The sequence below is a fragment of the Seriola dumerili genome, unplaced genomic scaffold, assembly GCF_002260705.1.
Source record: "Seriola dumerili isolate Sdu_G_001 unplaced genomic scaffold, Sdu_1.0 BDQW01000025.1, whole genome shotgun sequence".
NCBI lineage: Eukaryota > Metazoa > Chordata > Actinopteri > Carangiformes > Carangidae > Seriola > Seriola dumerili.
This window is the reverse complement of record NW_019174280.1, coordinates 17,779,899-17,806,835: the sequence shown is the minus strand read 5'-3', so window position 1 is coordinate 17,806,835 and position 26,937 is coordinate 17,779,899. Positions and strand designations below refer to the sequence as shown.

Here is a 26,937-nt window from a genome sequence, read left to right as displayed (position 1 = left end):
CAGTATAATCATTTCTATGGCTACAGCTGTTACCTCTCCGTTCTCCAGAGGGTGAATCTTTGAATAAAAGGACGTGCAGATAACTTCATCATCTCTGGTGTAAGATGGAGGTCCTGTCCGTGGATTAATGTTGAATCGTGTCAGGCACTCTGTGTCCGTGATGGCGTAGTACTGCCACGGTTCAAAGGTCACACCGTCTATTGAACGCTCTAAGACCCAGTTACCTGCAGGCAGAAATATCAGTGAGGAAAATAATGATGAATAGCTTTAAATGTGTGATGTGGAGGGGAGAAAAGATCAATAAAAATAATGATGGACATCCAAGCCTGTGTTTAGATCATTCTACTTAAAATACATAGAAAATTGACAGAACATTCAATCCCACATGTTTCTCAATAACTTGATATGATATGATATTCCAACTCCCGGAGTGGTTGAATGCAGAGTGAAGGGAGTCCAGTAAATAAGCACATTAGCTGGCACTACATATGAGCTGCCACCAGCACTATGCAACTACCAAGATGTGCCAGTTTATTTTTTTCAATAAATAAGCTTAACATTAACATTAACTGATGCGTAAAATCTTCATGTATTTTAACTCAACATTGAAACATCATGTGTTCCTTCAGGTGCCATTAACATTGACTCCGTGACAGTAAAGTTTGTAACATTTTCAAATTTTGCTAAGGCATGTGTAAACCAAACAACAGCTCTCAAGTGTCCATGTTGTTTTATTGTTGTCTTCTTATCAACAGTCAAGAGTTTTATGGGTTTTTTTTGTGAAATTACCTATTTTGTCCATTTCTATGAACAAATCTTTCTCATTGCATAATCAACCTGATTTAGTTTCAGTTTATGAGTTTTCCTGCCAAGAGACTATCAGACTAAATTTGCCAAAAACATGGAACCTGAACAACTTTGTAAGTCAAGACAAAACATGGAGATAAGATCAGTTTGCAGCTAACCAAGCAAGCCATTATACTAGCTGTCTGAGGCTAATGTGCAGCGCTATGTGTAGTGTAAAATTACTGCTGATGTTGTTCATTCACAGGTGATACCTTGTTTATCAATGACATGAGAATGTAACTACTCTGATATTTTGTGACATCACATCCTTTTTCTTAATAGTAACGCCTTCCATTGAACTTCAGTTCAGTACAATTTCCACAATTTTGCAACTGCTTCCAGTACAAATCTCGAAGCATCTTCAAGCTTTAACGGAATGCGTGTGCACCTACACGCCTGCAAAATGCCTGTAAACCTCAAACATCTGCATATCAAGAGTTTATCCGACTGGAGGAAAAAGCATTTTACTGAATGGAGTCTTAATCATTCATATTAATTGCGGATCCTCTGTGGGACAACAATTTGCTCAAATAGCTATAATTACTATATTCAACTGTTCCTAAGACATGGGCTGAAAATAAGGCTGTAGTTTGCACTTTAATCACACAGTCATTGTTTCATTGTATAATCAAAGCAGCAATGTTAACACCTGAAACAGTGTGTCGCTGTCTAAATACAAATCATGAAGCAGAGTTCTTACCGGGGCGAGGTGAGTTGGCCGCCTTTATGATCATATATGCAACCTGGAAAACCTAAAAAACAGAGAGATACGACACAATTAATTAAAAACATTATTTAGGTACGTGCCAAAACAAGTTTGGCTTCAGAGACTACACTTTCTTTTTCCATTGGAATGGTAAGTGTCAATCCATTATTGTTGCAGAAGGAGTAACTGTTATCAACTTAAGAAAAGGATGCGATAAAGGATGAACTTGTGCTTGTTGTCACCTCCTTTTATTGGACCTTCTGAGACAAAATCTAGGATTACACTGTAAGTAATAATATCAGGAGTTAAGCGAGGGGGTAAGCCACCCTAAAATCAGTTCACACACACACACTGTCAACATCTGTGCAATCACATTTTCTGATCCATGTTCACATCAGTATCGTGCTGTGTCTTTTTTGGCAGTTTTCAACAAAGCAAGTAGATGGACCTTTTGGGGAGGAAAGACTTGTTTACATCCTATTAAGTAAATAAATCAACTTGTGAGGGCTGCATACAATGTGTTTATTATTTGATTTCCATCTGCATGTTTCTATTTGTCTTTTAATAAAACGCAATCTTAGTTTAGACTGACTTTCCTTCAGTATAGACAGACAAAAGCACTGGATGTAGGTCAAATGTTGACTCCCTGTCTCTCTTCACCACCCCGTTTTTCACCCCATCCCTTCTCTCTGTGAGGATCTCTCTTTTCTCTCCTCATGATGTGGGAAGCAGTGTCACATTGCAGCAATTAGAATGGGGAGAAAGCTACCATGTGTGTGTGTTTGTGAGTGTGAGAAAGTGTATCTCAGGGTAACCTTATAGCAGTCATTCAAACCCCCTACAAAGAGTCACTGTTACCTGTATTCACACCGAGGACGGGAGGGTGTGTGAATGTTGTGTGCGAGTGTGAATGTTGTGTGCGAGTGTGTGTGTATGTGTGTGTGTGTGTGTGTGTGTGTAAGAGAGCTCTCAGCGGTAGCTTGTAATATGGTGACAGCTTTGGGACAGCTAGGCAGCTCCAGCAGCTAAACATAGATGAACACAGCTAACTAATGCAGTGTGTGTGTGTGTGTGTGTGTGTGTGTGTGTGTGTGTGTGTGTGTGTGTGTGTGTGTGTGTGTAGGGCTACAGTGTGTCATATTCTATGTTTTGATCAGATGTGGATCAGATGAGGTTTTTTTTGCCTCTAAAGCTCAACACAGCATCAACAAATAAACACACCAGTAACTGTCCTGGCAGGAATCACACGGCTGGTAAATAAATGTTTATCTTGCATTCATGACATTTGATGTCAGATAGGTAAGTTTATGGTGAGTTCACGTCATGAACACATCACATCAGCCTTGGGTACAAAATTTAATTGGCTAGATTGTCCTTTCATACTGAGTGTTTATTATTTATTTTTTAGTTTTGCAGCCTGGTTTGGCAATTTTGATCTTAAACTTAAAGCTCAAACTAACAGGGTGTCTGCAAGTTTCATCGGGTTAAATTTGAGACCTCGTTGATGTAAGTTAGAATAAGGCAAACAAAATGTTATGTCACTGGATAATGAAGCCACCCCCCAACAAATGAATAAAAAATGTGAGATCTCTCAGTGAAAGTGAATTTGCACAGTAAGAGTTGAGACATTTAGGTCCAATTTTTGGTTCATCTACCTTAGAGGATGGTTTGAATTGCAAATTATTAAAATGGTATCCAAGTGATTTGAAAAAAAATAATTATTAAAATATTTGATTGATTATTAAGAGGAATTTTTTTAAGTTTTCTTTGGCGATATTTCATAAATGCTCCTACAGCCTTCGAGCGTCTAACTGGGCATGTCTGTATAGGTCCCTGACTAACTAATAAACAAAGAAAGAAAGAAAGGGAAACAAAAATAATAATCATCATCATAATAATAATCATAATAATAATCAAAATAAAATAATCATAACTGATAGCTGATTCACTGATAACTGATGGCGTTGTGTTAGCAGTGGTACTGAAGAATAAGGACCACACCATTAGGCATCTAAACTTATATGCACACATCTTTTTAAGCTGTTTGGTGTGCTACAGGTGACCAGCTAATTAGCTAACTAGGATGCAAACTGATGTTGACAGGGCATTACTCCACAGTGGATCCTTATTTGGTAGCAACTGTTCAGAAAGCAAAGTGGCTGGACAAGACACATGACAAGGAGGAGACATTAGCTGGAAAGCTAATTTGAGTTGCGGTTAAGAGACGGTGCTGCTGCTGTCTGGCTGTCAGTGCCACTATCAGCCTATGACAGAGCAGTAATATTACTACTGAAGTTGCAAATAGAGTGTATTGTAAACTGAAATTATTTGATTGGCTGTATGCAAAGGAGGCCTCTCTCTACATAGGAAAAAACATTACTGCCTTGATTATTAAAACATTAATTTATGTCTGTAGAACACTGGTTTCATCTCAAAGAAAAACACATAGAAGATCAGCAAGCTCTAAAAAAGTTTAGTTGGAGTCGTTAAAGAGTGAAACAAACAGTGACTCATTTATCCCCAGATGAAATGACATAGTCTCCTAATTGCACTGTTTTTGCACTGATGAATAAGCCTCTGATTCTAAAATAAACTAATGACTCAATTTGCTTGTTTTTACATTTCACATAACTTCAGACTGAGGTGTTGAGATTGCAGAGTAGTGGAGGCAAATGATCAAAGTCTACAAAGGCTACAAAACTGTCTCCCATTTTTACATCTCAAGTGATTTTAACACTCAAAACCATACAAATCAATGTTCATTTCCACAGGGTTCTCAAGCGTTTCATTGCAGCCATCTTACATTTTTGACAGGAAATGGTCATGACATGCCAGGGAACGGTTGTTGGCAGATATCTGAGCATAACAGCCAAATGAGCACTTAAAATGTTTATTTTAATGCTCAATCAGTCCATTTAAACCCTGTGTCCAGTATGGTTGGGTTGCCTACAATTAAATGGACTGTGAAGAATCCATTTTGTCTTAGCGTGATTTGGACACACAGTGACAGCGGTTTTACTGAACAGCTGGTGTTTACAGGCCATTCACATGGAAACGTGTTAAAATCTCCCTGGCCAGATAAACTGGCATAGAACTCCAATTCCAGTTAGCACTCCAGCCAATTACGGCTGGATTTGCACACAAAAGCAGAAACACTGAACAGTAACAAAGTGGAATAAGATTTTTTTTTTTTTTTTTTTTTTCAAAACAAAAGAAAACAAAACAAAAACACAAAGACAAAGAATGAAAAACAATGACAAAAATTTTTTTATAAAAATCAATTCTTTTGTGTTTTGACCATGGACGTAAACAAACACACAGAGACATGCAGACGCTCAAGTGGAGTAACAGAGCAACAGAACTGGTATGCAGACTCGTTAAAATTTACTGCCACTTCAAATGAAAATGTGTTAACATCTCACTAGACTAATAAAATAGCTTTTGGCCCAGTTCGAAATAAGTTTGAATCATCCAGCATCCCTGACTGCCAAACTTAGAGCAGGCAAACAAGCAGAAGATATTCACTGGAGCCGCACCGTCATCTCATCGCAAGATCGTTCTGCTTTTCCACCGAGCTGCCACTAAAAACAATTTGGAGAGAGATTTTGAATGACTGCATCTTGACAGCGCTGCAGCAAACACATTAGAATAGAGTTCAATGTTTGACCGAATTGCAGAAAAAAAGTAATATGAAATATAAAAAAAATATTTGAAGTTCACATGGGCTTAAACAGCGGAGAGGCTGCAGAATATACCGACAACAGCCTCTGGATAAAGCTGAGAAATGGCCTGGTGTGTAAAACCCAATTGAAATCCATTCTCTTCAAGTCTGCTTCTGTGTATAAACTGCCCAAAACACACTTGCACACACAAATATAACACATACACGCACTAACACTCTTGCTCGCAGACTTGGTTGTAATTTGGCCTTAAGCTTTTTAAATAGGCTTTCGTCTGCACAAAACACCAGATGCTGCAATCGCTCTCACATTTTTGCTTTGGCCCGAGCTCCTGTCATACATTACACCAACAAAGTTTCATCGGGTACAGCAGATGTTTCATTTACCTTCTCTCTGCTATGAATAAAGATTTCAGAATTAACACTGCTTTATTTTTTTATATGTACTATATAGAAATGAACATTCTTGAGTAGCAAACAGCAACAGTATAGTTTTGAGCAAATCACTAATGGTCAGTTTTAGTCATTGACCCATATTTGTATGGGTTGATGAACTACGAGCTAGTCAGTTGAAAACCGTGCCTTTGTCTGCTTGTATGTGATGGACTTTCACTAGATGTTTCGACAGAATTGCGCGTGTTTCTGCCCTTCCATGCTCAACACTTGTTGCACTTGTGGCTACGAGCGTAACCACGCTTTTGAATGTTTAGTTCGGGCCGCCACTGTCACATAGCAGGATCTCTGCGTGTTTGCTGCAACATGTCAGAGAGCTGACCCCACCCACACACACACACACACACACACACACACACAGCGTTCATCAAACTGCAAAGTGCAATTAAGACAAACAATAAAATAAATAAATAAATAAAAAATGAAAAAACTAACTACTAAAACTAACTGATAAAAAAGCTAATAGAAAATTGATCTGTTATATGTAATTATGGCTACAAGCATGACGCAATAAATGTATATTAAGCGAGGCTAAATATAAGCATTTGAATACCACTGTACTTATTTCTCAACGACCACACACACACACACACACACACACACACACACACACACACACACACACACACACACACACAGAGAGAGCGCTCTTGTGGATTGAGAGTGGCATAAATGTATCATAAACAAATGTCTTAATCAGAAACTGAGCTGGTGAGATAAGATGTGCAAGATAACTCATGAAACAATAATAAATAGGAAATCTATTTTCTTAATTTCTTCAGCACAGAGAGCAGAGCCGATGCAACGGTCTTTAATAATGTAGCTCTGGGCCCCGTTTAATACCAGATTTCTGTACCCATCCTTAATCATCAGTATCAATGCTCTCTGTGTGTTCATGTCCAACACCTGAGTGCTTGACAGTTTTAACAATGTTTGCATTGTAAAACTCACTGCAGGTGATTGTTGTTGGTTGAATGGCTGAAGCTCATAGTGAAAGAGCAAGTCAAACAAACAACAATGAAGGATTGTAGCAACAAAAAGAAAAAAAAACTCACAAACACAAGCATTGATTTTTTTAAATTATGAAGCCACGCAACAGAGCATGACAGAAATCTCTCAAATCATGCAACAGACCACAGAGGTTTAACAGGACCCGTGAACTACCCCATATGACTTCCTGTGGTATCTTTAAAAACTTTCTCTAATTGACTGCTCAGAACTGGTGACAATGAGGTCAGTTATCTCTGTTTACACTCAGGATTATCATTTTCCACAGTGCTCTATGTTGTCTGGCTACATTCTTCCCAAATGCATTTCGTGAACATGCACAGAATAAATCTCTCTCTGGTTGGATTAACTCATTTTGATCGCTGATTTGAATGTTTTGATTAAAACAGTCTGGGTACATGTACCATTAAAAAAATAATTTCCAACTGCATGTAAACAAGTTATTGTGGAATTCAAAGCAGCACTTTTGCATGTGACATGCATGCATTTATGGTAATTGTTGTATGCATGTGTGCCTGTATATTGAGGCATTTAGGAGCTGTGGGTCATGAGAGCACTTTGATTGACAGCCTCTTGCAGGCCCCTGATCGCTCTGCCAGGTTCTCCTCCTGCCTGCAGATAGCAGAGCCAGTGAATGATTTGACCATGTCCATCAAACTGTCCAACAATCAAACTGGGCGCTGCATTTCCATAATAACTGTAATTTAACTGAAATCCTGTCTGAAGCTGATAAAAGAGAGTTGCCATGGCGAGGCAATTTTAACCCCTGATGATAAAACAGTTCTAATACATTTACTTTATCTATATGCATTGTAATGCCTAAGCCTACAGCCACGCAAGACTTCCTAGATTGGAGACACATGGCAGGAAAACTTTGATATGCTGAACAACAGGTTTCTTCAGAGGACTTTTAGTGCACTGTAAAGTCAGACGCATCTGCAAGCACAATTAGAATTCAAGAAATCATCTAAAAATGATCAAAAACATACACAGACATCAACCGTCTCTCTCACAAACACACAGTAGCACACATGGACCCTCAGCTCCCACTCTTTCTCATTATTTAGTCTTTCCGTCCAGAGAGGCTCAGCAATAACAAGAGAGGAAATGAGGGTGGTGATGTCACAGGCGATAACCACACACGCACACAAACACGCAAGCCCACTGTCATTTTCCGAGTGAGATGACTGTGGTCACGAGGGAAATTCAGCGCACTGGAGGGTAAATAGCTTTCTGTTGGACTGATCGAGTCTCACACACGCATATATATACACACAAAACACTGAGGCGTGCACATGTTCACACAAACACACACAGACTTTAATGGTAGTGAGAATACAGTCAATCACTCCAAATCAGGTGTGAGGTCAATCTACAATTATTTGAAATACAAAATTGACTGAAGTAATAAACAGAGGGTTACTTGAAAGATCTTCCAACTGAAACTGGTTGTGAAGGCCGTCTCATGTCCAAATATTTCATAAATTAAAAACATTTGAATCTTACAATTTTCAAGAGACCCTATAAGGATAAGCAGTATGGACAATGAATGAATGAATGGGTGTGAATTGAATTGTGGTCTAAGCACATTTCAGGGAGACAGCAGTATAGAGGTCACAAGAGAGGGATTGAACAAATGACTTGTAGTTACCTGCCAAACGTCAATAATTTAATGATCAGTCATGATATGGTATATATATACTGAAAAAAAAGTCCCACTGCAAATGGCACGGCACAATTTGTTATTTCTGACAAAAAAAAAAATGGTAAAACCAAATCAGCCCAGTATCTTTAGGAATGATGTCCATATTGGATGATTCCATATGTGTGTGAAGTCTTTACCACATATTCGAGTTGCCTAACCCGAACCTTCACCACGTTCTTTCCTTAACTTTGAAGTTTTGCAGAATTTCTTCAGTATTGACAATCTTGATAGCTTTGTTCTATTGATTGGTTTGTGACAAACTTAAACACTGATGAGTCCTCTAAGTTTTTAGTTGTCCTAACATTCAGTGTGATCTTTATTTCTCTTTTTTTGAGTAGTAATGTTTCTGGCTCTTAACCATTCCAGAATCAGGGTGCCCCCCTGAGGTGTAATTTTCTTACATAAAACACTGTGTTCATCAAACTGCAAAGTGCAATTAAGACAAACAATAAAATAAATAAATAAATAAAAAATGAAAACTAACTACTAAAACTAACTGACAAAAATGCTAATAGAAAATTGATCTGTTATATGTAATTATGGCTACAAGCATGACGCAATAAATGTATATTTAGCGAGGCTAAATATAAGCATTTGAATACCACAGTACTTATTTCTCAACGACCACCTACGGACCTGACTCAGTTCTAACAGCTGTCATCTTATAACGGCCGTGTTTGACATATTCAAATGTATCCTACACATTTATTTTAGCTATACTAAACACATGTTTCTTCACTGAATAGAGAAAAGAATTATGGTATGGTTAATGGTAGTGAAAGAACTGTCCTTTTAAAAATGGAAGGAACCAGTGTCAATTCTTGCTCAATATGTTTTTAAAATGTACTCAGCCCTTCACATCCAGGTTGCTGGTTTCACTCCCAGGTATGTACTGTAAGTGAAATCCTCATCTCCCATCCAAATGGGTCATTTTTCGCTGGTTTAAAGAGAAAAAAGTTTAATCACTTCAGTAAACTTAATCCTGATGATCATTTCTTTTGGTCTTTTATGTTATTCATGGGCGAAACGGGAAATATGTCTGTGGACAATAACAGAAGAGCATTTAGTCAAATGAAAACCTTAACAATTGCTACTTTATTGTCAGATGGAGAGCTTTTGCCGTAAGATAAAACATATACATAATACAACTATGAATACATCAAACATAGCCATTATATGAAGATGACTGTTAGAGCTGCATCGGGTCAGTTGGCGGCCATTGAGAAAATATAAACTGGTATTTAGTGTCTTTTAAAGAGCCTGCCTGTGACAAATGGACTAAATGGATGATTACACAGTTTTTTTTCTTATTCAGCTGTAATCATTTTGTCATTCATTTCACTTTGCATCTCTATGAAAATTTCTCTATGAAAGTAGATAAGAGCAAGAATTGTGTGTCTGTGTGTGTGTGTACACATACATGTCAGTCACCTGCTGCACACGTCAAAAGTGAGGGAGTGTGAATGTGAGTACATAACCTGGCATATGCACTCATTCGCCGTGCCACCCCAGTGACAGGTGTGAGAACATGTGTGTGCGTGAATGCGTCCATTTAGGAGTGTATAGATATTCAGCAGCCACACCACAGTGGTGAAAGGTGTGATTGATGAGCCTGAAGTCATTAACATGTTAAGATGGCTGCTGCTCTACTTCCTGTCCAGAGATATAATTACATTCTCTGAGATGGTTGGAAAAAAATAAATAAAGTTCACCTCAGGGTTGTTCCTTACTGTTTTTTCCATTCTCTCTTTCTGCCTCTAAATTCAATTCAGTTCCATATGAATGATAGGAGGCTGGCCTGAAATAATCAAACATTCACTTTAGTATTTAAATCTGTTTTGTTTACTGCACTGACTGCAGCAAATTTAACTCTGTTACATACGAACAGCTCTCGATCGCCAATGAGCTGTATATGTTTTAAATGCACAGCGTGTAACCCCTGCTGCAAGGGGTCTCTCACTTAAAACCACAACAAAACAAGCCGTTTGGTGACGTCGTGAAGGAGCGTGGCATCATCAGAGTTGTTGTCTCCTCTCAACAAACGGACCAGGTATTATAACCAGTATAAACACTGAATAAAACAGTTTCATGTTAAAAATCAGTGTTTCACTGGCGCTGTTCGGAAGCGCCGAGCTGCCGCTAAGATTTTCTCAGCTTGTTTCTCTGATAATTTAATATTCAGACAACCGATGACTAAAGTCTTTCTTCCGGTTAGTTGAAAATGACCAAGATCTAAAAAATGTATGGTAAAAATGAGGCTTAAAACTGGATAAAAAGCTGAAATGCTTCTGGCAGGCAACCACAACACTGACACATGTGCAAAGGGGATATGACGTTATTGACAGGCGACCAAATGAAACAAACTATTACCCTGATTAAAATCACAGATTTCTCTCAGTTTGAAAGTGGCTGGAAACATTTGGGATAATGTAAGTACAAGGCTCGACAAAATATATAACATAGGTTAGGTAATTTTTAGACATTTTAAAGTCGAAAAGTTACATATTACAACTTTAACTGTGTGTTTAAGTTATTAATACAGATTAAATAATGACAAAAATAGATGTTAACTGTTTCAGACTTGTTGTAAAAGTAAAAGCAAAGTTTTTAAATTATTTTTTCTTCACAATCCCTTCCGTCCCTTGTGCCTTATTAACCCCAAAGTCCCTTATTAACATAGCAACCTTATTATCCATTAAATATAACCATATATCCATTTTTTCATTAGTTAAAATTTACATGTGTTCTCTCTTATTCTTCTGTCCCTTTTTGAGAAATGTTGTTCATCCCTCCAGTGGAGTCCAGAGACTTGTAGAAACAATGCCAATGAGCATTAAAGCTGTTCTAGTGGCACATGGAGGCCCAACACCTTATTAAGACACTTTATGTTGGTTCCCTTTAATTTGTCACCCGTCTGTATATAATCATAATCAGACAGTCTAATCTGTTTAATCACACTTCTAAACTACACTAGATGCCCTAAATCATCCCATGCCAGTACACAGCCCCTCAGTGCCAAGCTTTCCAAATCAATAATGGAAACCCATTATTTAAAGAGTGACACGCAGGCTTATGATATATTGATTGCTTATGAAATGATTTATATCACATTTGGTTTAACTAATAACAGCACAGCTGAAACAACAGTAAGTAGCTTATTTCTTTGGATGACAACACAAAGACATATCCTTTAAGAAGCAGTACACTGCACCTTTAAATGATCAACTTATTTCTTTAATTGCATATACACTGAAATCAAAGCTGTCTTTATAACATGCAGCTATCATGGTGTGTTAATGTAAATCTAGGAAGACAATGGTTGTGGAAGTAACATCCTGACAGAAAACCAATATAGTGGCAGTAAGTGTCAGGATGACCTTGATGGGCCAAGCACCTGGCAGATGACTGCATCTTGCAGTTTGATGGTCAATTTATTCTCAGTATAGAAACATATACTGTAGAAGCAAATGGGAGGATTGTGACTGGGAAAAAACAGGCGAGTGGACAAGACCTTACTGATCATTGTGAAGTGACAATGGAGAGGCAATATCAAGTGAAGTCAATGATCATGTGCTTTGAACAGCAGATCTAAGAAATATCTTCGCTCTCTCAGTTCGTATCACGGTTTTCGGTTCAGTTCAGCATACGTTGTTGAGTTTCTTTTTCTATCCAGAAATACATAAAAAGAAATAAAGAATTGACCATTTACAGTTTTAAAAAAATCAGTTATTCTCAAGGACATGTCATGTAGTCATTCAAAAACTGAACGAGTGAGGCAGTTTGATATTAGGTACAAGATTGTGACAGTCTTAGCTAGGTTAAAGCAAGGAGAGATTTTAATTAAAAAAACGGAGCTTTTCATCTCGCACTCCGAAATAACGTAATGGGCAGCCACAGTTAGGAAACTTTAGTGGCCCTGGAGGTCCATCCATCAGTAGTAAGGGCAACGTAGGCTGTGTCAGACTATTCTTTGACAATTCCTTGTCGCGTCTCTTGATAAAGTTCGGGAATTACCGTGTTGCTGAAGTGTCGGTGGGAGGGGATACTATACCATGGCTCGAAATCCCACATCCTCCACCACAGCATAAGGCTGCATATCTTTCGCTATGAACAACTTTTGTGAGCTGTAATTTCACCACTTCTAAGCGCAATGCACAATGACAAGATGAAAAAAAAAAACAAAAAAAAAACACATGACAAATGTTCGACTTGAAGAATCTCAGTCTACTGAGGGGTCTCTGACTGCTGATTCACATCTTTGTCTGTCAGGGCCAGCCCTACTCTCTAGTAGTGTTTGTGTTTGTGTGTGTGTCTACCTGTTTCAAGTCCAGTGTGATTGTCACAAAGTGGTATTCCATCCCATTCTTGATGGAGGGACTTTGCCACCAACGGTTGGTCCCGTCTATGGCATATTCTATGGGATGACGCTCTGTACACACACACACACACACACACACACACACACACACACACAGAAAGAGCAGGAGTGAGAAAGAGAGAGAAGCATATCAGTCATTTTATTCTATTCAAATTCAAAATATCTGAAAATCATTTCAGTCTTCAACCTAGCGTTATTCTAGGAAAATGTTCCTCTCCACTCATACTCTGAAATTCTGGCATTTCAGCCATTCAAGGCCAGATACCAAAAGGAACATTTTTCTAACTTGTAAGAGAAAGAATAATAGATTTCTTTTCCATTTCAGTTGGTTTTATTTACTTCTGATTCAGAAAAAATGTCACCCTATTTGCAGAATAAACTCATGGGAGCTGTTACTACTCCACACAGTAGCTTTAATGGAACAGGCAGATAAAACACATTATTAGTTTATGAAATGGCAAAGGTCATGATGCAGAGCTTTTATGTATGCTGTGCGTGCAGGATTGCTTGGATGTTTAAGAAGGCTGGGAGCTGTCAATCAACAGACTACTTATGTATGACATTTTTGTTAAAACAGTCGTAACTATCACTAGTAGGATGAAGAAGCTACAGATGTGCTTTGGTAAAATTCCTTTCTGTGCCTTCCTACTTCCTACTGAGAAATAAAAATTTGTAATGCCCAGTCATCAAATGGCTCCAAAAATAAGGCTAATTTTGTCCTCTCAATATTCAGAGCTAGACTGACTCCACAGTACACTAGATAATCACTGAGCTCCTCCTTCATGTTGCTTTACATGTCAACCAGCAACAGCTGTGAGCACAGATGACAGACGCCAACCAAAGTTTTTGTCCATTCTGTATCCACAAAGACAAACCAGTGTTTTACTGCTCTTGTTGATGAGCACATCTGAATAATTGTCTGTTGGTGTAACAGGCTGGAGGATGATTTGAGTTTCGCTCTGTCACTGATCTTTTGAAAACTGAGTTACCAACCAAGTTATATTGCATTGTTGGTCCAAGCTAAAGATTATGACGATTTCGCCCTTGAAAAAAAGTTAGCCTCTGTCTACCACCACATACCAGCACACCTAAAGCTCACCTTATTATTAGGGATGCTATAATTAACAACTTAACCGTTAACTGACAATAAGAATTTTGATCAATTAATACTGAATCAGTTAAACAGTTATCCTGGGACATCACTACCATCACTACCAACAGACTACGCACCAGATTAACCCAACAGCATGTCGCCATGTTTCTATGTCTGAATAAAAACCAATAGACAAGCTGAGGACTGAGGTAGGCCTGGGCCTGTTTAATGCCAGTCTGTCATGCGAGCAGTAGTCTGGCTGTTCACCCCAGAACCGTATTTTCTCTGTGCAAAATAAAAAATCCTTGGGTATTACTCAATCACTGACTTCACTCACTGACTGACTGGTTGAATGACTGGCTCAACAGTTAACTGAATTGACACTGACTAAATAACTGACTGTCTAGTTGGCTGCTTGACTTATGATTGCAGGCTAATTTTCCACTGTCATCCCGTCATGTTGCGATTGATTCGTCAGTTCATTCGGTAATTATCACTTCAGACAAAATGATTGGTTAACATCTGGCTAATCGGGCTTTAATTAACTAATCCAGCATGATTAATTACTGTAATCATTAAGCCTATAAGTCTTGTGTGTGGATGTGCATGAATCCTTCTTACCAAATGGTTTTGTGCTCCTTTGGTTGCAGATGCGACACTGAGGGTTTCTCACAGGCTGCCCTGGTACATGTTCCACCAGCTTACAAAACATCTCTGGACCCGTTGAACCACAGGTAGCATTAGCTGTTATATCTGCCATGGACGCGAGGTTCAACACAGCCGGAAACAGTCCTGGGAAGAAAACACACAGGGATTTAAAAGAAATAGATGATGAAACATAAACAGCTGTATATAGTAGTATGAATGTCTGCTAGATATAAAGATGCAGCAGCTTCTCTCTTTGGAGTAAACAAAGCGAAAGCTAAAAGGTCTGACAGTTTGGGAAAAAAACACTTGTTTATGCTTGACATACACAGAAGATGAAGTTGATATCAGTCTTCTCATTTGGCTGCAAGTTTGACAGCAAACAAAGATTTTCCAAAGATGTCAGACAATTCTTTTAAATCCCTGAAATATCACAAAGATCTCCATGAAAAAAACAGGCATATGCATACACACAGAAACTGCTCCAAGTTAAGCTTAATTGTGTAGTCAGATCATCACTAATCACAGTTTCAAGTCTGTTCAGAGACTTTAAATGAGGTCAGGCTGGCTTCCTTCTTCAAAGCAAGAAAAAAAAAAAAAAAAAAAAAAAAAAAAAAAAAAATTGTGTTCAATTGCCAAAATGCTACAGTGGGGGTTATTAGGAACATCCAGCACATCCTGCTCTCAAACAGGTTTTGTGCATCAAATCATTAAAATTATGTCAGTTTCTGTGTGTAGCCTTGTTCCAAGTAAGCCAGCGAACGCTTGTATGTCTGTTGTACTGAGGTTGTGAGTAATTAGCCTGGAACATGAGGGGGAGGGCAGGTGTTTTCTACAATCCAAGTTGGTTAATCTGGGTGTATTTTTGGTACAGTCTAATGCAGTTAACATCATTTACCCCTAAAAGATAGCGAGAGCCATGTTCCCTTTATCTTCTGATAAAAGAAGCACACAGTGAACATTTTTGGCCAGCTTTCAACTGTGCAGACTTTGGGCAATCTAATGCTACTATATCAAAGGACTGTTCATTTACATTATGTTGTGCAAGCAATTTTTTTCATTTCCCATCCATGGATATTTTTCACTGCTGGAGACATAGAAAGTTAATTCAGAAAGAACATACATTATGGAAAACACTCCCAAGTACACAGATATTTTTTCCAGGATATTGTGGGAGGCCATAATTTGGGAAGCCGTAAATACAATGCACACGTGAATTTGGTTTCCTCCCCGGTAAACCCCTTAAGGGCGGACTTCGCAAAATCTCCATGAGAAGAGGAGGCTATTATATTAAACTCTCGGAGCCATGTGACCACAACCAAGAGGACTGTACTCTAGCCACTGTTGGGATCACTAAGGTAGTAAAAGGTTGAACCTCTTCCCATCCTATAAAAATAGTATATGCTCTGTAACTGCTACAACATTTAAACAGCTAGCAAAGCTTTTGTTGAGTGGCTGAAGTAGCTGTAAATGCTGCAACTAATGATTATTATTGCCTCATTTATTCAATGAATCATTTGGTCTATGGAGATGCCAGAAAATAGTGAAAAAAAAAAGCTTGTTTTGTCCAACCAACAGTCTGAAACTCAGACATTAGGTTTACTGTCGCAGAAGACTAAAGACAGCCTGTAAGCCAGGGAGGATAAGAAAATAATTAAGATATAGATCATTTTGTCATGTGTCATATTGTTCAAATCAAAAACACTGCAGTACTGCACCATCTCTAAAATGTGTGACTGCTTAAAGCCAGCAAGCCAAATAGCCTGTGTTACCCAAAGAGGAAATAAAGGGAACTGGCCACCTCGGGATCAAGAGAGCCCCAAACAAACTGATCATTATTTATGTCTAAATTTCATCACCACACAAATGCACCATGAGACTGCACACAATGTTGTTTTTGTTTTTTATTCAGCTTGTAGGCATAACTCATCTGTGTTGTTCCCATAGGAAAAGCACATTAGTCTCAGAGTGAATGACAAGCTTGTAGAACTTTAAGTACTTCAGCGCTCAACATACACATGGTTCACATTTCCTGTCTGGGAAATACACACAGACAAACACATGAATGTACTGTGTTACGTCAGATATCCCTGTTCTGGTTTAAGTCGGGTCAACATAGTTAAACAACATGTGCACTTACACATAAACATAAACACAGATACATATAAATGTACTATAACTGTACACAAAGGAGACAGGCAGAAGGGAAGATGAGACGAAAGGGGAGAAAAAGTATAAGAGAAACAGAGGAGAAGCACTTGTTGACAGAAAGTGTGGACTGTCTGAGTGTGCCTGTGTGTGTGTCCAGATGAGCCCAGCTGTTTGGCCAGATGTCAACACTGATGAACTGTGAAGAACATCTGACATACCCAAAGTCTCTCTCAAAAACACGTGTACACATTCTCACACAAACAGCATATTATATACACACTCAGTCAAACACACATATTCCTCCAAACCATTCAGAAAAGATATGGGGGAGCCAAGATTTCCATAACAAAGTTTTTGTAACAGAAAACTTTGACTACCAGATGAGTTTTCATTGTGTTAATACTTTAATATTATTGCTTCCATTACCAGAAAGCATATTAACAATGAAGCCAGTATTTATTTAAAGTGCCGAAACCAACAAGAATTACCAGCCAATTCTGCAGCCCTGTGCAGCTTTTAGCCTATTAGCTCATTATTTTATTTTTGTGACTCATATACACTTTTTATACCAGAATTAGCTGCGTATAAGTAGGTTTTTTTTTTTCAATGCAGGTAAACTTGCTAAAAAGGCCATTGACTCCTTTCACACAGCCAGACGAGTTTGCCTTTCTGTTCGAGAGGACACACACAACTGCTGAGAGCAACGCCATCACAGAGCACAGACGCAGATTCAAACAGTGACGAGAAAAAAACCCCAATGTTAGGGGGTCTTAGTGCGTTTTTTCACCAATGTAAAAGGGGCTATACAGTTACTGATTGAGTGTTACCATTCTCATCAAAACTCCCTTAGTTAATTAACGAGTAAGAAGAGTAGGCTACCTGCCCAGCATGAAACGACAGAGACATGGGTACCTGTTTGAAGGAAAATCAAGCAACCAATGAGATTAACCACATTTTCTTTTTCTCATTGGTATAAACCAAACCACAGCTAAAAGAAAAGTGAGTAATCATCTGGTGGCCAGAGACATGACACAAATAGGATGTTAGTGAAGTGATTAAATTAATAATTAAACATCACTTCCCATAGGTTACCAAGTATAGACAATTCTTGTCATACAAGTACCAATAACAATGCCTTTTTTTTCCTTTTCTTGAAACGAAGAAGTCAAACTGAAACTCTTCATTCAGTTTCTCAGATCGATCATAGCAAGGATAATAAAAGCTACCTTTATTCATGTTGTATCAATGTCTTTTCAGTTCCATCTTTTATTGTGGCACACTTTTGGGACACCTCAAGATTTTAAGTCTGATATTTGGACAACCCCTCAAAGACTCCAGTCAATGCAGCATGTTCTTCTCTTTTCACTGAGCTCTTTTGTTCATTAAAAGGTCCCATATTGTGGAAAGTGAGATTTCCAGTAAGATTTTTTTATCATTATTATAAACCAGGTTGAGGTGCTATATAAATACAATGAAAGTTAAAAAAAAAAAGTCAGCCGATCAGAAGAGAGGCTCTGAGAGCAACACAAAACAACCTGTTCTTGCTAGAGCCCCAGAGAGAAGCAGGAGAGAGGAGATGTAAAACTATAATGAAAACTATAATGGTTTTTGGTTCTTAAAACCACAAATATATCTTCTTAAAAGAAAAACAAAAAAGTGTAAATTATGGGACATTTGATTCCCAATCTGATCAGTGACGATAGGAAAAAGATACAACTCTAAAAGAAAATAACATATATAGTACCCATATAAACCAATGCCTTTGTGCGCCTATTAGAAGAGCAAACAAAGTGTGCACCATCTTGATGACATGTTGCCAACACAGGAAATCCGGTATCCAGACTTCAGCATAAAAATTATCTTAGTCAAGGCTTTAATGCAAGATCAAAACAGTTGCTTTGATGAACATGTTTTTCATGGTCCTTCTTCTCCACACTGTTTATAACTACTGCCTCCCACTTCTGCCAGGAAATCAAGCCAACACCCAGCTTATTCCTGGGTTTTGATCCACAACCTGGAAGAGTCTCCAACCACACACACATGTGTGTGGGAGACTGTGCAATTTCTAATAGTGTCATTTTACCTTGATTTGAGACAGCTAATACCTTAAGCTTCCTATCAGTTCCGCATGTCTGAGTTACAGAATCACACGGGATTCAATTGGGAACTTCATTTGTTCCAAGTTCAACCACATATTCTGGTTTGCTTCAGAGCCATCTCTTCCAGGCTAGCCGGGAAGTTTGGTGTAAATTTACTGTATACTCATACTCTCTTTTCATGAGACCACTGTATTCTCTTAATCCCATAAGGAACAGCTCCACACAATCATTTAATATTGCACATAAAATGATAATTCACCAAAACTATGCCAGTCTATGTCAACACATCCCAGGTTGCTCTACTCATGTGATAGTCTGAATTATCATTTCATTTCACTTCAGTATACAGTCTGAGATTGTCTTCATGTTTGCCTTTTTCTGTGTGGGTGGGGGGAGTATTTAGTCACACTAGCAGCGTGGCTCTAGCGATGCCAATGTCTGTTGGTCTGTCACTCCACCACTTTCATCAAGACTGTAGTATCTCATATATCTCAACTGCAGACATTCATGTTGCTCAGAGTATGAGGTCTCAGCTGTGCTTGTGTTTCATGCTAATTATCAAATATTGGCAAGCTAACATGTTAAACTACGATATTAAATATCATGAACATTATACCTGCTAAAAATCAGCATGTAAGCACCGTCATTGTGAGAATGTTAGCATGCAAACATTAGCATTACCTCAAATCACTGCTCTGCCTAAGCACAGTCTCACAGCGCCAGTAGCATGGCTTTAGAGTCTTAGTTTTATTTTGGTCTCACCATCTAAAGCATATTTGTCCAACTGACGTCATTGTGAGCTGTACAGAGGCTGGTGTAGCAGCTGCTAGGAACAGTTAACATTTGTCATGCCAGTCTAAGACATATCAGTGTATGAGTTGTTATTGCTGCAAGATGACTTACAAAACTTGAATAACTAGATCAATCAAATCCAAGGTTACCATTTTTAGGAAGATGACCCCTTTAATCTTAAAACCAGCTACAAAGCTCTGATTGGCTTGATTGTTCCTCCAACCAGGAAAACAACTATTGATGAAAACAACACCAGACCTCTTTGAATCACTGAGAAAAAGTCATTTGTGGGCAGCAATAGAGATCTGGAGCCAGGCTACTCAATACAGACATCATACAGCTCAAATTAGTTAGTACACAGTGCGTTTCACTCGGACCGAAGAGAGCTGCCAAGTTATAATCTCAATCACATTTTCACACTTCAGCATGACACAGAGAGGAACAGCTTCAGAAAATGTTTAACTCCTGCTTTTGCAAAATAATGCAGGGAGCAGTAACAGACTGAGATCATTGCATCTACAATTTCTTTTTAGATTTTCATGGGTTCTTCGTGTATCTGTTGGCTGTCATAGCAACTTCTGCTAAACATCAAAATTATTTCTCGGTAGAATCTGATAATGTGTCGGACTCTGACTTTGGCTACTGATAACATTTTTCTCTCTTGCCTTTTATGTTGAACAATACAGTGAGTTTACAACTGAGAAATGGAGAGGACTGGCTAAAGACAGGGTTCAGATTTCAGATTCACTGAATGACAAGGACACAATGACTGTCTGCCTACAGCTCTGAGGCTGTGGCACACACACATGCACGCGCGCCCACACACACAAACACACAGGTTCATCATCTTCCATTCTTTCCTCTCTGCTCTGATAACCATGGAAACCTGTTTATCAGTGTGTCTGTCTGTCTGTTGGCCTCTCTATCCCCATCTACGCTCTGTTAACCAGATGTCTCTGAGGATTTACTGCAATACAGGTGCTAAATTATAATGACGTCAAAATGTATAAGTACACTCAATGAAAGCTGAGTAATGCCATTGCCAAAGGAGTCGTTTCAACATCCTAACACTGATCACAAGGCAATATCACAACTAAGGCTGGGAAACGTATTTAAGGTGATAACACACTAACATACTGTATCTTTTTTAAATAGAAGATAAACTCCATGTGAGTTTTGCTAGTATTAAAGTTCAAGTTTCAACCTTAACCTCGTCTTATGGTTCACTGACTTGGCTGGTCTTTCTGGAGCTTTCAGTCACGTCTTGTAGTCTTCATCAGCGCTCAATTGCCACCTGTTATTAGACGACTGAAAAGCCATACAGGAGTGACATGATAAAAACTGAATCATCTCTTTGACAACTGAGCAAACGCCATCTGCTGGAGTGAGATGTTCCTGAAAGCTCCTTCAAAACCAACCAAATACTGGAAATGGAACTTGTGATAAGAAATGTATGTTTTTATAGACCAGTCAAAGTAAACTCTTATTTGTCCTGTTGTCCCCCTCATCCCTGTCTCACACAAATAAAACTGACTTAACCCATGAATCTCCCCATCTGCGTGTTCATGTCAAATCCTCATCAATATCAAATCCATAACTTCACCTGGTAAGTGTCTGTTTACCTTCAGCACCTTGAACAATCTTACAAAATACCTGTACACTTAACTGTAGAGAGAAAGAATTAAACCACATCAACATTAAACCATAATATTCTGACAGTGAACTTCTGACACCCTGCTCTTCCATGTACAACATGCATCAACACACATCTAATGTTTACAAATTGAGGATACTGAAGCATGCTACCCATCAATGTGGTAATAACGGCGATAAGACATCAATTTGGAAGTTAAATTCTACATTTAAGGGGAAAATGTCCACACTGACTGTATTTCCACAAGCTCAGGATGACAGCAAATTTGTTTCATTGTATAAAAAAGTTTCTTATTACATTATGAATAAAACTTTATTTGCTTTTTCTGTCACGGTAGAGGATGACTCTGCACTGCTTGCCCTGCTCTGTGTGTGTGTGTGTGTGTGTGTGTGTGTGTGTGTGTGTGTGTGTGTGTGTGTGCGTGTGTGTGTGTGTGTGATGGATGTGTTATTGTTGAGTTTTGAGGCTAGATGTATGCTTGATGGAATAAGAAGAAGGTTGAAAAAGACAGGATCATCTCTCTCTGTATCTCTCTCTATCTCTCCCTCCATCCTGAATAGTTGGGGGGTGAGAGAGAGATATGGATGGAGAGAAAGATAGAAAGATTGATGGAGAGTGAGAGATGGATGGAGGGATTCCCAGAGAAAGATAGAGTGTTGTTTAAAAGGGTCAGGGCCAGGAGAGGAATGAGGGATGAGACTGTGATAATCCTGCATACTCACACCCAACACACACACAAAAACATGGAACCCATAGAAATCTATAGTGCATACAGAAGTGTGTGTGTGTGTGTGTGTGTGTGTGTGTGTGTGTCTGCATAGAAACACAGATGCAACATAATGACACACACACAACAACATATACAGTCACAAATGTGTTATGGACAATTAATTCGCCATCCAGCCAAACATACATACATACATAAACATACACAAACCCCACTCAAATTAATTTCCAGCCTATTACATCCCATCTGACAGAACCAGTTTTACACCAAGAAACAATGTAATCAGTCCTGGACACGTCCGCAGCTTTGTAGGGACAGATGTCTCCTAGAAAACTAATCTGCTTTGTTAGCTCAGATGTGCTCTACACACCTGTAATATCATTTCTTGTCTATGTCCAAGTGTCAATCCAGGAAATTTGATTTTAACAATTTCACAAGGAGTGAAGAGCTTGACGCATGTATGACAAATAATTTCAAAACGTCCCCATACAGTTCAAATCTACAGTGGTTATATCTTGTTACATGGATACAGAGAAAACTTGATAATGACTATGACAATAAAAATAACCTAAATTGTTCTGAGGTCACTGCTACTTGCTAACTGGCTGGCTGCAATGTCTGACTGTGATCATGACCGCAGTGAAATATCATCAATCATCCAACATAAAGTAGTTACTCCTTCAGATAAAACAATCTTTGGTAGCCACGTTGGCTACTTAATAACAAGCTTGCAGGGGAAAAAAGTATGAGAAACACACGCAAAGTCTAATTATCAAGAAATCAAGGTTTTGCATTTGGGGATAATATTAGCAAGAGAACATTAAGCCACCTTCGCCAAGCATACTGTATATATGGAAGCTGACAGAGGTTGCAATTTCATTAATTTATCTATTTTATTTTTATCCTCTATGCCTGAAATGTGAATATAATTAACTTGTTATCTTGATAGATCCAACTGTATTTTCTTGTAACAATTAGATAACCAAGATAAAAAAATGTTTTCTGAAGACCAGGACTTAATTTGGTAACTGACGGTGGCCACGATGGCTCCCTAAAATAATTCAATGATGGTAAAACAACAAGTCAAAAATAATTTGCTGTCTTGAGATAACAAGACAATTAACTCAAGGTATTGAGATAAAACAAAGATAGCATAGTGCACACAGAGCTAAAGTACAGCAAACCATCTTTCCAATAAAGACATTGATCACTAAGTATGACATCACCACAACAGATCAAGACCTTACTAAAATAATTTACCTGGTTGATTAATTAAATCACAAAAAAAAAAAAATCTGTTTTGTTAGTGCAAGGCAAAGATAATTAAATCATGACTGTGATGTTTCAAAAGTTTGTTCTATCAAGACACTGAAGTTGGAAAATTTCAGAAAAAAATTAGATAAAATTTGATGACCTACAGTTGTTCTGTTTTCAGGTGTAACATTTATCATTGAACTGAGAAGTTATATTTAGTGCTATATAGGCACCTCATCTGGAACATATGTTTTAGCTCTGCAAATGATTTAAATATTAATTGATACCATCCCTCACATTTATGCAACTTTAACACAATTAGTTAATAATAACAGTAATCCCTTGGTTAGTAGAACTGACTCTTTCATGGTACACACTAAGTGTCATGACAGAAGTTTTTCAGTGATTGAAGTCTGAAAAAGAATAATTTCTTGAAATGAACTGAATAAATTGAAAGGGAAATTAATCGAGGCACGACTGGCATCACTTTGTAAACATCGCAAATTAAAGTTTTAATACAGCAAGTGATCAGTCTTCATCTTAATCACATCACACACGCTGGAACACACTCGCACTTGGCTGTCGACCTGTCATGGCTGCAGGTGTTATATATTGGCGTGCGCGCACACACACACACACACACACACACACACACACACACACACACACACACACACAATTTTGATAGCGTTTTAATGGTTAGACGCTATCAATCTCATCATATGAAGACAATCATAGCATCATTTTGAAGTAACAGGGTCTGTGATAATAGCATGTGATTTTAGTCTAATGTTTGCTGCTCGTAGCCACTTCATGGAAGCTTTTATTTCCTGTATTTCTCTAAACCGCCAGTGTTGGTCTGAACTCAGAAAAAAATCCTCCTCAGTGACAGCAAAATGCAATAAAACAGCACACTGATTTTGCAGATTATCACTTTAAAGCAGGGTCACAGCTTTTAGCAAAGCCGGTCGCTGGACAAAAATACAACCAACTGTGTCTGCCTTGGCTGAATCTGTGAGCAGAGTGAGCAATGTGAGGAAAAATGGCTACAAGTGTGGGCTAACCATTTCCTTTCATGGCTGAGTGGAGTGGCTCGCATAGATAGGAATTGTATGTGTGAAGCGGCTAAGTCATTAAAGCTGTGATTAAGAAATTAGAACATTTTTCACAACACAACGACACAAGACGGGTTTCAAAAAGTGCAAATATGAATCACATCACACACGCTGGAACACACACACACTTGGCTGTCGACCTGTGGTGGCTGCAGGTGTTATATATTGGCGTGCGCGCACACACACACACACACAGACACACACAGACACACACAGACACACACACACACACACACACACACACACACGGCTGTCAGTGTTCCCTGGTTGCTGTGTGTTGTTTCTATGGTAACATAGTTTGTACTGACACATTGGATAAATGAATGACTTTCCTAATAGATGGCAAATTACATTTGCCGGACATTGACTGGCTCTATGTTTCTGTCACTCTCTATCTTGGTACTCATGCAAACTTCCACATTAAAACAGTTTGTCAAAATATCATGTGAGTTACACACTTTGTAACTTATTTATGTATTTTTAACATTCATCCACATTGGTTATAGTTACGTTGTATTTACTGTTTCCTTGGTTAAACAGAGTTTAAAGGTATTGTTTTAATCATAAATATTGAGTTGAAATGATTTGGGCACAATATGTCAACAATATTAATAGTCTACAGCCATCCTAATAGTTCTGTAAGGCTGTACTAACAGTTGAACTTTGAGCTAAATGCTAATTTCAAAGTGCAAACAAGTTAAAAATGACAAAGCTAATGCTGATGTTGTAGGCAGGTAGATATATTAATCATGTTCACCATCTTAGTTTAGTGTGTTAGAACATTTAACATGTAACAGTTAACATTTGCTAATTAGCACTAAAAACAAAGTACAGCTGAAAATGAAAATGAAAATTACGGGTTATATAGACAGAATTTTTATGACCCTGTCGGTCAAAATGAGGGACAACGAGAAAGTCGAACACAACCTCTGGTCTGGACCAAAGTGGTGGACTGACCAACTGGCTAACAGCGCCATTTCTAGAGCCCTGCCACTAGCATGGCTCAAGAAAAAAAGACATGAACAAACTAGAGTGAGCAGTCATTAGTCAATGCATCATTTAGCCTTGAAATCTATAGCTTATATGCTGCACACATGTAAAATGAGTTAACGAGACTTTTTGTCATAGAAAATTAGTTCAATTAATTGATACCCATGGCTGAACTTCAGAAATTATTTGAATATTGTTGAAGGATTTTATCTGCTAGTGTTAACATTTTCAGAGATATTCTGTAACCCTGAGGAAATGATGTGGATGGATTGATTCTAAATTCATGGCTATTTTACAGCATTTTTACAGTCGTAACCTCAGTATTGATAATGAGCACTGTCATGAAGAGCACTATATTATTGGTGCATATTGAGGATGTGTACAACCACTGCATTGCCAAAAAAATATAGTAAAAGGCACCCAAAAAGCTTATTTATATAAATGTCACAATGAATATATTAATTTCCAGGCTAATTTCTGTTTAACCTAAATTTTTGATATAAAATCAGTCTTTGTCTGCCTTTGTCTAACTTCCTCTGTCTTACTTCCCTTGCTGTTTTCCCTCAATATTATCCCTCCAACCCATTGCTGTAAATAAATATGTATTTTTATTTTTCTTGTTATTACGTGTCTGGTGCGATAAGAGTTAGAAAAAGTAAATTAATCTATACTTTTATGTTCCTGCCTGTATCTCTAGCTTTAAATCTGTTGCCCTCTCTTCTGTTGACCTCCAGGCGTTTCAGGGAAAGTTGAAATGAATACTAAGTCAACATCCTGCTCTCACTAGGACTTCCTGCCCCCGGAGTGTGTATTTGTGTGTTATCGTCAGAAATGAAGCAAAAGGCAAGCAGACAGTCACCCTGCCTTGAAAGAGAGCAATGAATGACTTATTATACAAAGAAAATAAAGGCAGTAAAAGTGCTTGTAAAATAAAGGAAAGAGATGGTGAGCAGATCAGAAGGGTCAGGACACTGCCCCATCTCACTCCTTTTGTCTCACTTTCAATTAAATTTCGTTCCATGGACTTGCGTCAGCATGACAAGTTCTCCCTTTTTTCCCTGTTATTGCCCCTTCCCACATATTATTTCTGCTCCTTATTTGATATTTTTACATTGCTGTAGTAATAATGCCATGAAGACAGAACCTGACATACTGACAACAGCAAACAGTCTATGATTGTTCATTATCATTATGTTAGTATTGTAATATTAACTCGTAGAAGTAAGTAGAAGCAACACCAACTGTGATTTGATTTTCACTGTTTTCAACTTAAGCCATGATAATTACTATAATTACAACTGTCAATGTAAGAACGTATATACTACCAATTACTGCACATGTTTCACATTATTGTGCTGTATATTTAAAATGACACCCTCACTCTTCTGCACATGGAGTTCCTGCTTGCAACTGCATCCATTTTCTGGAAATTAAAGACCCAAATTTTGGCCTGTTCCAAATGGCCACGCACTTAACACAGAGAAGAGGAGGAAGGGACGTGGGCTTAAGTTTGTGTGGGTGCTTCTCGTTTTCTGTCTGTGTTTGTGTGTGAGTGTGTATGGCTGATCTTTGTAAATGCTGTCCTCTTCCAGACGGTCATAAAGTCAGACTAAACAGGAAAACCACAAAGTTATAGGCAGTT

The 26,937-nt window shown here is 38.2% G+C and overlaps 1 protein-coding gene across 1 annotated transcript in view; it reads right to left on the bottom strand.

The window, feature by feature from the left end:
* Positions 1-26,937, bottom strand: part of lama2 (laminin subunit alpha 2) — a 196,910-nt gene that overhangs the window by 146,057 nt on the left and 23,916 nt on the right. Inside the window, exons 2-5 of the mRNA XM_022765994.1 lie at positions 14,490-14,660; positions 12,714-12,826; positions 1,547-1,598; positions 34-224 (exon numbers count right to left, since the gene is read on the bottom strand). Coding sequence (XP_022621715.1) covers positions 34-224; positions 1,547-1,598; positions 12,714-12,826; positions 14,490-14,660 — 527 coding nt within the window. The remainder of the gene's footprint in view (positions 1-33; positions 225-1,546; positions 1,599-12,713; positions 12,827-14,489; positions 14,661-26,937) is intronic.